Source organism: Embiotoca jacksoni, unplaced genomic scaffold, assembly GCF_022577435.1.
Source record: "Embiotoca jacksoni isolate LCO1_2020_lvr unplaced genomic scaffold, fEmbJac1.0.p SCAF_94, whole genome shotgun sequence".
NCBI classification, from domain to species: Eukaryota; Metazoa; Chordata; class Actinopteri; family Embiotocidae; genus Embiotoca; species Embiotoca jacksoni.
In genome coordinates this window covers 499,967-509,966 of record NW_027185452.1, presented here as the reverse complement: position 1 = coordinate 509,966, position 10,000 = coordinate 499,967, and the positions used below count along the sequence as shown (strand labels likewise).

The following is a 10,000-nucleotide window of genomic DNA, read 5'->3' as shown; positions in this document are numbered from 1 at the left end:
GCTGGCAGGAAAAACCTCCCCGTCCTCCTCTGAGCTCCGATAGCTCTGAAATCCTCCGGAGACCGGCAACGAGGAGCGAAGGGCTCAGAGGACTCAACTGTTCCAGGATATCTTCAGATCTTTATCTCTCCATCACAAACACTCTGAGGTTCATCCTGGACGGCTTTTAGGACATTTGAAGACATTATGTCAAAGCAAATCTTCCACCTGACAGTTTGTGATCCATCAGTCAAATCAGTTTGATTTATGAAGTCCAACATCCAGTGTTTTAGTCCTGGTCCGGTCCACAAGTTAGTCCTGGTCCGGTCTACAAGTTAGTCCTGGTCCGGTCCAGTATTCTCTGGTGTTTTAGTCTTCAGTCGTCAACATGTAGTTTCTCTGAACACGTTCCATGTTGTGACTTCACGTGTTCTGTGTGTTTATCTTCTCCTCATCATGATTGACAGGACTAAAGATAATAGAGGTCCCGGGGCCAACAGGGGTCACCTGACCCACCAGTGTGTGGGAGGGGTCAGTGTGTGTGTGTGTGTGTGTGTGTGTGTGTGTGTGTGAGAGTGTGTGTGTGTGTGTGTGTGTGTGTGTGTGTGTGTGTGTGTGTGTGTGTGTGTGAGAGTGTGTGTGTGTGTGTGTGTGTGTGTGTGTGTGTGTGTGTGTGTGTGTGTGTGTGTGTGTGTGAGAGTGTGTGTGTGTGTGTGTGTGTGTGTGTGTGTGTGTGTGAGAGTGTGTGTGTGTGTGTGTGTGAGAGTGTGTGTGAGTGTGAGTGTGAGTGTGTGTGTGTGTGTGTGAGTGTGACAGGCTTCACCTCAGATCAGGAAACACAAAGCAGCAGCAGCCTCGTATTGTTTATATTGTATCTGACTAGGGAGGGTGGGGGTGGGGAGGGGCGGGGTCAACGATATGGGTGGGGTGGGGGAAGGGGGTGCTGTGATTGACAGCTGGCAGATTTTTGGGTGACCCCCCTCCTTCTACTTCAACACTCTGGAAATGTCTCTGTCCCTCCGTCCTGGTGAGGATTGGACATGTTTAACCTTATCGTCACCTCGAACACTGAGGCATTCTGGGTAGTCCTGCCGTCCTCGGTGTTTCTCGGTGTTTCTCGGTGTTCCTCGGTGTTCCTCGGTGTTTCTCGGTGTTTCTCGGTGTTCCTCGGTGTTTCTCGGTGTTCCTCGGTGTTCCTCGGTGTTTCTCGGTGTTTCTCGGTGTTCCTCGGTGTTTCTCGGTGTTTCTCGGTGTTTCTCGGTGTTCCTCGGTGTTCCTCGGTCTTTCTCGGTGTTCCTCGGTGTTTCTCGGTGTTTCTCGGTGTTTCTCGGTGTTCCTCGGTGTTCCTCGGTCTTTCTCGGTGTTCCTCGGTGTTCCTCGGTGTTTCTCGGTGTTTCTCGGTGTTCCTCGGTGTTCCTCGGTGTTTCTCGGTGTTTCTCGGTGTTCCTCGGTGTTCCTCGGTGTTTCTCGGTGTTCCTCGGTGTTCCTCGGTGTTTCTCGGTGTTCCTCGGTGTTTCTCGGTGTTCCTCGGTGTTCCTCGGACTCAGAGGAGAGGATGGATATCAGTTTCACCTGGATGACTCCAGAACAACATGGAAATCAGTCAGGAGAAGATCTGAGCTCATAATGTGGCGCTATGCTAACAGTTTCCACCTACTTCCACTCTTTGTGCTAAGCTAAGCTAACCACCGATCAGTGTTTGAGAGCTCGACATGCAAACAGTGATTTACACACACACGCCTGGTGTGGAGTTCATCATGGGTCGCCGTGGTAACAGCAGCGAAGCGACAGGAGTCATGTTACAGTGAACATGTGGCTGCTGCTGCTGCTGCGTGTTTTTAACATGTTCAGTTAACTTGATCCGACATTCTCTGCATATTACAGCCCGGAGGAATCTGTAACCACGACGACTCCTGTCAGTACTGCAGTACTACTGCAACAATACTGCAAACAGCTCCTGTCAGTACTGCAGTACTACTGCAACAATACTGCAGTTCCCCTGGTCAGATCCAGGATTAACTTCAGTTTGTTCTGCTGTTTTCTGGTATTTTGGTTCCGTGATCCTCATTCAGTTTCTGTGACGATGGAATCGGCTGAATTGTATTTCAGGTGTAACGTTGGTCTGAATTCGACTCAGTTTCCTCTGATGGTGCTGAAAGATTTCTGTTTTATTTCTACAAGTAATTCACAACTTTTCTTTTTCTCTGTTTGTTTGAATTTGTCAGTTCTTGATTTCAGGCGATGCAGCGAAGAGACGGATGTTTGTCTTCCAGACCGGTGTGTGTGTGTGTGTGTGTGTGTGTGTGTGTGTGTGTGTGTGTGTGTGTGTGTTCGGACAGTGTGAGTGTGAGTGTTGGCTCGGTGGGATCGGGTGTTCGGACAGCCGATCAGATAGTTTTGTCTTGCAGCTTGTAGCTTCTTGTCTGAACCTGAAGGAAACACTGTGTGTATTGTAGCTGAGCCTGTCAGGACGGACTCAGGTTACGTTAACTCACAGGAACACAATGACCGGCCGAGTATCTCCGGAGGGCATCGGTCATGTGACTGTGGGACAGAAATAATGAAGCTGCTCTCTGCCGCTGTGGGAAAATCCTGCTCTGTGATGGATCATTCAATAACTGCACATACGTGTTTCCGTGGTGACGACGTCATACGGCCGAAATAACCAGAATACTTACGGAGTGTTTTTACAGTGTTTGGTTCAAAATATTTGTTCTTGTTTAAGCTTTGATTTGTTCCAGAATTCAGTGATGATTTTTGTCCATATTTAGCCCTGAATCTCTGCTTTGGTCCAATATTCTGTTTTTTTGTCCTGCTTTGGTTAAACGTCATCCATCTGTTTAACTCCTTTGTTTCTAATTGAGTATCAAGTAGTTCCAGAAACAACTCACAGAAACAACAGTGATAAAAACATTATTCCACAAACAAACGAACACTTGTTGATTTATGCTCCAAAGTTTGAATCTAGAAAATGTTTTTAAAAATGGATCCAGGACTTTAAATCCTCCGTCTGACTCCGCCTCCTCGGTTCAGCCCACCTGAGCAGAATAAACCCGCTTCTTCTTCCTGTGTTTCACATTGTCGGCGTGTTGATTCTGTCCGAGTGCATCCGAACATTAATCTGTCAGCAGGTCACTTCTGCTCCGGTCGGAGGATCGTCGTTGTCTCGGTCTGTCAGGAACTCTGACGAACGACCTCGACCCGTCCCCGTCCACCGGACCTGGATCTAATCCACCTGACCTTCACAGACCTGCACAGATTAAACAGTAAATCACACCGAGGCATGCTGGGAGCTCTGACACCACAGGTGGGGATGGAAATGAAATCTATTTCTACTGAGCGGAGATCTACTGCAGCTGCTGCCGGAAGAAAAAACAAAGAACGTGAGAAAACAGAACAAATGATGGAATACGAAGAATTAAAAGCATCTTCAGACGCAGAAACCTGTTCGGTTCAGATTCAACACTCAGAGGATGAAAAGCACCGACGAAAGGAAGGAAAGAAATAACCGAAGGGAAGTGAAGCTCTCGTCCAGCTGTGGAAGTCGTCAGGAAACATCATGTGGACAGAAATCACTTCAGGTTGTTCAACAACGGTTTCACAAACATCGTCCACGTGAACTGAATCAGTTCACAATCAAATCAGCTGCAGATTCATTATCTGTGACGGTTCATCAATAAATTCAGAGCTTGTTTCTGTTTCCCAAAATCTGGTGCAATGAGCGGTGATCTTCTGGCTCTGCTTTAAAAACAGCCCTGATTCTGTGGTGGAAATCACTGCATAGGCTCAGGAACACTCAGCTGCAAGATTTTCTGTTCCCCCAAAAAATCTGCTGTTTCTCTGCTCCAGTTTCAGGTCCGCGGTGACATCACGGTGACATCACGGTGACATCACGGTGAAGTCCATGTGCATCGCTGCGTTCAACAGGAACACCGTCCCAACTTCTTTTTTATCGTCCTTCGTAGAAATGATTTAGGATTCATCATAAGATTTATTTTCATTATCGATGAATCTTCATTTTTTTATCATCAGTCTATGAAACTGTCAACAACAGTCAAGAAAAGCATCAAATCCACTTCATCAGAGGCTGAAATCAAAAAATATTTGGATTTTTTTTTTTTTCCAATATTTTCCTTGAAAAGTTATTTGAAAGATAAATTGATTTTCAGAATAGTTGCAGATTATTTTTCAATCAAACAACTAATCGTTGGCGCTCCGGAGATGCTGATGCTGATGTTGGCGGTGACCCGGTCGCCCAGCTGGGACGGACGGAGCGCCGCCCTCCATTAGCCTGATGAGTGATGATGTGAGAGCAGAGGGGACAGAGTTCAGTGAACGCATCGCCTGCTCTCTTGGCTGTTAGCGTCACCCGATCCTTCAGCTAACCGAGTTAGCCTGCACTTTGCTAATGGCGTTAGAGAAGACGAAGAGGGTGAGGCGGAGGAGAGACGCTCGCCTCCGTCCTCTCGCACCATCAGGATCGCTTTCACTCAGCGGGACGCCTCCTCCAGCTGCTCCCATCCAAACCCCAAACTCAATCAGGACGACACTCTGATGCTGCGTTCAGGTCCGGCGGGAATAATCAGCACTGTGATTCAGCAGCTAAAAAAAATCAGCAAACTCTGAAGGGAAACTTTAAGTGTTTTGAATCGCGGTGATGCGGTTAGACGGAGTCCCGTTGGTGCCGTAAAATATCTGCTTTCTACGTTTGTCAGAGTGGTGATGACGAGCGTTTAGAAAAATAAATCTGCGTTTAGTTCAAACTGAGCTGCTAAAAACATTTTAGCCTCAGTTTGACCCAGAAGTCACTGATGAGTTCATCTTTATTTGGTCCAGAACTTGTCCTGGGTTTGACCCCTTCCTTCTCCTGGTAATCCTACTTTGGTCCAGTCATGTTCTTTAGCCCTTTTTTTGTCCAATGTTCTTTATTGGTTCAGACCAGAGTTCAGATCCAGTTGTGGTTCAACATTTTCAGTTTTTTTTAATCCTGTTTTTGGTCCAAAGTTTTCCTGTGTTTTAACCCTGGTACGGCCTACTAATGACCCGGGTTAGAGTGTAGCCCTGGTTTAGTTCACGATTGACTTTTGTATTTGTTTTTTCTTCGTCCATTGTTGAGCCCGGTTTGGTCCAGAGTGTAGTCCGGGTTTGGTCCAGAGTGAAGCCTGGGTTTGGTCCAGAGTGAAGTCCGGGTATGGTCCAGAGTGAAGTCCGGGTTTGGTCCAGAGTGTAGTCCGGGTATGGTCCAGAGTGAAGCCCTGGTTTGGTCCAGAGTGAAGCCTGGGTATGGTCCAGAGTGTAGTCCGGGTTTGGTCCAGAGTGTAGCCCGGGTTTGGTCCAAAGTGAAGTCCGGGTTTGGTCCAGAGTGAAGTCCGGGTATGGTCCAGAGTGAAGCCCTGGTTTGGTCCAGAGTGAAGCCTGGGTATGGTCCAGAGTGTAGTCCGGGTTTGGTCCAGAGTGTAGCCCGGGTTTGGTCCAAAGTGAAGTCAGGGTTTGGTCCAGAGTGTAGCCCGGGTTTGGTCCAAAGTGAAGTCAGGGTTTGGTCCAGAGTGAAGCCTGGGTTTGGTCCAGAGTGTAGTCCGGGTTTGGTCCAGAGTGAAGCCTGGGTTTGGTCCAGAGTGTAGCCCGGGTTTGGTCCAAAGTGAAGTCAGGGTTTGGTCCAGAGTGTAGTCCGGGTTTGGTCCAGAGTGTAGTCCGGGTTTGGTCCAGAGTGAAGCCTGGGTTTGGTCCAGAGTGTAGTCCGGGTTTGGTCCAGAGTGAAGCCGGGGTTTGGTCCAGAGTGTAGCCCGGGTTTGGTCCAGAGTGAAGCCTGGGTTTGGTCCAGAGTGTAGTCCGGGTTTGGTCCAGAGTGTAGTCCGGGTTTGGTCCAGAGTAAAGTCCGGATTTGGTCCAGAGTGTAGCCTGGGTTTGGTCCAGAGTGAAGCCCGGGTTTGGTCCAGAGTGTAGTCCGGGTTTGGTCCAGAGTAAAGTCTGGATTTGGTCCAGAGTGTAGCCTGGGTTTGGGGTTGGGGGGGTAGCAGCCTGTATGAAGCCTGCAAGACATAACTGAGTGAATAAAGTTATCACTCTCCTCACTAACTTCATATTAATAACATATTTTATAAACTCTTTCACCACAGTCCAGACCAACAGTTGGTCAGACACCTGACCGTGTAGTGACTCACAGCGCCTCCTGCAGGCCGACACCACGGATCAGTCAGTTAATTGAATCTTAGTGTCTGATTTGAAGTCGTTAGGAGTCGTTAGTATTCACATTGATGTGTCTGTATCTGAATCCAACAGAATCACTTTGATTTAATGGGTTTTTAATTTGAGGGCCAGTAAACAGTGACTCATCTCATCACAACCCCCCTCGCTGAATTTAAATCGAGCTGTGATTAACCGGCGCGGCTCAGCCAATCAGGACGGACCCTGACAAACCAAATCAGTCAGTTCAAACCTCATTACCAACATCCAAATTAGCTCAGTTGATTGGACGGCTCTGCCCCCCCCCCCCACCTCTGTGGGACGAAGGATTTTTAACTTCACTGTTGTTCGTTGGATTACATGAATATTCAGCGCAGACATGAAGTTTGATTAGTTTGTTTTGCGAGATCAATTGTTGCATCTGTCAGAGGATGACGGGCTGCATGTTTGTGCTAAATTAAATTATGTAAATTACAGCAACAGTGTGACGGAGCAGCTGCCAGGACAAAAATCCAGAAGAAACAAAAACACTTCCTTCTTTTTTTCACCACCGAACACAAACTGGTCACGTTTCCATCAGACGGTCCTGAAACACACAACAACAAACACGGATGTAAACGGATCAATACACGGATCTGATCATTGATTCAGCTGGTTGTGATGTGATGAAACGGTTAACGCTGACCTGACTGTCGCGCCAAACTCCATTCAAAAATCTGCTAATTTAACGTTAGTTTGCATGAGAGGAAACACTGACGATAAGTATTTTCTTGAATGGTTTTTTTTTCGGATCACGGTGTTGATCTGCAGCTGAGACGGATCCAAACCAAACTCCATTCAAATATCAGACCATTTTGGAAACGTGAAATAGCTTTGATTTCCAGTTCGACCTGCGTTAACGGTCCTAAATGCAGTTAAAGTGGGAAACGAACAATAAACCATCTTCTCTTAAATGTACAAACACAAAAACAGGATAGTTTGAAGAAGCAGGTAATAACGAGGACAGGTGGGTCCCGTAAACACGGTTGTAACTGTACAGTCAGGTGGTTTTAATGTGTGTTTGTGGGACTGAATTGTGACATTTTAAGGTGAGGACTTGGTTTATGGTTCGAGTCCTCGGAGACCTGCCGTGTCGGGGGAGGGGCGCTCGCTTCCCCTTCCAGGTACTCCCAGGTGGGCGGGGTGTTGACACCAGCTGTGTGTGTGTGTGTGTGTGTGTGTGTGTGTGTGTGTGTGTGTGTGTGTGTGTGTGTGTGTGTGTGTGTGCGTTCATGTTTTCCAGTTCGAGGCCTCATTAGTTTCTTTCTCTTCGTCTCTCCGGGTTCGAACTGTTTCGTCCCGTGTTGTTGTTACTGTTCAAACTGCTCGACTGCTGCGTGAACGTGATTCTAACGCTGCTAAAAAAAACACTACTGACGTCTTTATTTGTTGGTTTTGGTAAAAGTACTTTCAGGATGTGAGGAAGGTGGAGTTGTTTAAAAAAACTAAGAAAAAGATTGTATTTTAATGTTTTGTTTGATTCCGTCGTGACGTCTGGAAAAACTTGATTGAACCCAGTTTGAGCGTCAGCAGACAGGAAGTGAGTCCGACCTCTCCTGTAAACACGACGGCGCTCCGATAAACAGTTAGCTAATTGAAGCCTCGGGGGGTTCAAAGACACACACACACACACACACACACACACACACACACACACACACACACACCACACACACACACACACACACACACACACACACACCACACACACCCACACACACACACACACCACACACACACACACACACCACACACACACACACACACACACACACACACACACACACACCACACACACACACACACACACACACACACACACACCACACACACACACACACACACACACACACACCACACACACACACACACACACACACACACACACACACACACACACACACAGTGATCAATGGTTTCCATGTGTTGGGTTGGGTTTGTGCTGCAGGTCTAAAAAGTCTCGTTGAAGGTTTTAAAACGATCGTTTCAGGTTTGTTATCGAACTTTAAAAGAATAATAATAATAATAATAACAACAATAATAAACTTTATTTGTTTTGCACTTTTCATACAAGAAATGCAACTCTGTTTTTTTTTACAATTACATTCAGTGTTTCACATAAAAACAGAAATAAAGGAACATTTAAAAATATAGAAAAGAAATGATCATAAGAAACATTAAATACATAAGAACTGATCAAAAGCATAAAATTAAACACAAATAGAGTTCAAATATAAAATAAGAAATATGCATTTTAAAGGTACAGTAGTTCAAAGTAAAAGGAGCCATCTCTTATTTTGAAATTATTTTCACTAAAACTTTTCTGGAGCTCCTTTTTTTTAACATCATGTGGCACAAAAACATCGTCTTAACTAAACAGGAAGTGACCTCATCGATCCTCTTCCTCCTCTGCAGGTTTTTCCGGGGCGAGTACACGGTGGAGGTGGCGATCAACGACTACCTGGACATCTACTGTCCTCACTACGAGGGGGCGGAGCCTGCCGAGCGCATGGAGCACTACGTGTTGTACATGGTGAACTACGACGGCTACACGACCTGCGACCACCACCGCAAAGGCTTCAAGCGTTGGGAATGCAACCGGCCGCAGAGCCCCAACGGACCGCTCAAGTTCTCCGAGAAGTTCCAGCTCTTCACGCCCTTCAGCCTCGGCTTCGAGTTCCGGCCGGGACACGAGTACTACTACATCTGTGAGTACTGCACCGTGTACTGAGTACTACTACATCTGTGAGTACTGCACCGTGTACTGAGTACTACTACATCTGTGAGTACTGCACCGTGTACTGAGTACTACTACATCTGTGAGTACTGCACCGTGTACTGAGTACTACTACATCTGTGAGTACTGCACCGTGTACTGAGTACTACTACATCTGTGAGTACTGCACCCGTGTACTGAGTACTACTACATCTGTGAGTACCGCACCGTGTACTGAGTACTACTACATCTGTGAGTACCGCACCGTGTACTGAGTACTACTACATCTGTGAGTACCGCACCGTGTACTGAGTACTACTACATCTGTGAGTACCGCACCGTGTACTGAGTACTACTACATCTGTGAGTACTGCACCGTGTACTGAGTACTACTACATCTGTGAGTACTGCACCGTGTACTGAGTACTACTACATCTGTGAGTACTGCACCGTGTACTGAGTACTACTACATCTGTGAGTACTGCACCGTGTACTGAGTACTACTACATCTGTGAGTACTGCACCGTGTACTGAGTACTACTACATCTGTGAGTACTGCACCGTGTACTGAGTACTACTACATCTGTGAGTACTGCACCGTGTACTGAGTACTACTACATCTGTGAGTACCGCACCGTGTACTGAGTACTACTACATCTGTGAGTACCGCACCGTGTACTGAGTACTACTACATCTGTGAGTACCGCACCGTGTACTGAGTACTACTACATCTGTGAGTACCGCACCGTGTACTGAGTACTACTACATCTGTGAGTACTGCACCGTGTACTGAGTACTACTACATCTGTGAGTACTGCACCGTGTACTGAGTACTACTACATCTGTGAGTACTGCACCGTGTACTGAGTACTACTACATCTGTGAGTACTGCACCGTGTACTGAGTACTACTACATCTGTGAGTACTGCACCGTGTACTGAGTACTACTACATCTGTGAGTACTGCACCGTGTACTGAGTACTACTACATCTGTGAGTACCGCACCGTGTACTGAGTACTACTACATCTGTGAGTACCGCACCGTGTACTGAGTACTACTACATCTGTGAGTACCGCACCGTG

The 10,000-nt window shown here is 46.9% G+C and overlaps 1 protein-coding gene across 1 annotated transcript in view; it reads left to right on the top strand.

The window, feature by feature from the left end:
- Nucleotides 1-10,000, top strand: part of LOC138193752 (ephrin-A2) — a 71,107-nt gene that overhangs the window by 48,092 nt on the left and 13,015 nt on the right. Inside the window, exon 2 of the mRNA XM_069141961.1 lies at nucleotides 8,617-8,909. Within this exon, the coding sequence (XP_068998062.1) occupies nucleotides 8,617-8,909 (293 nt within the window). The remainder of the gene's footprint in view (nucleotides 1-8,616; nucleotides 8,910-10,000) is intronic.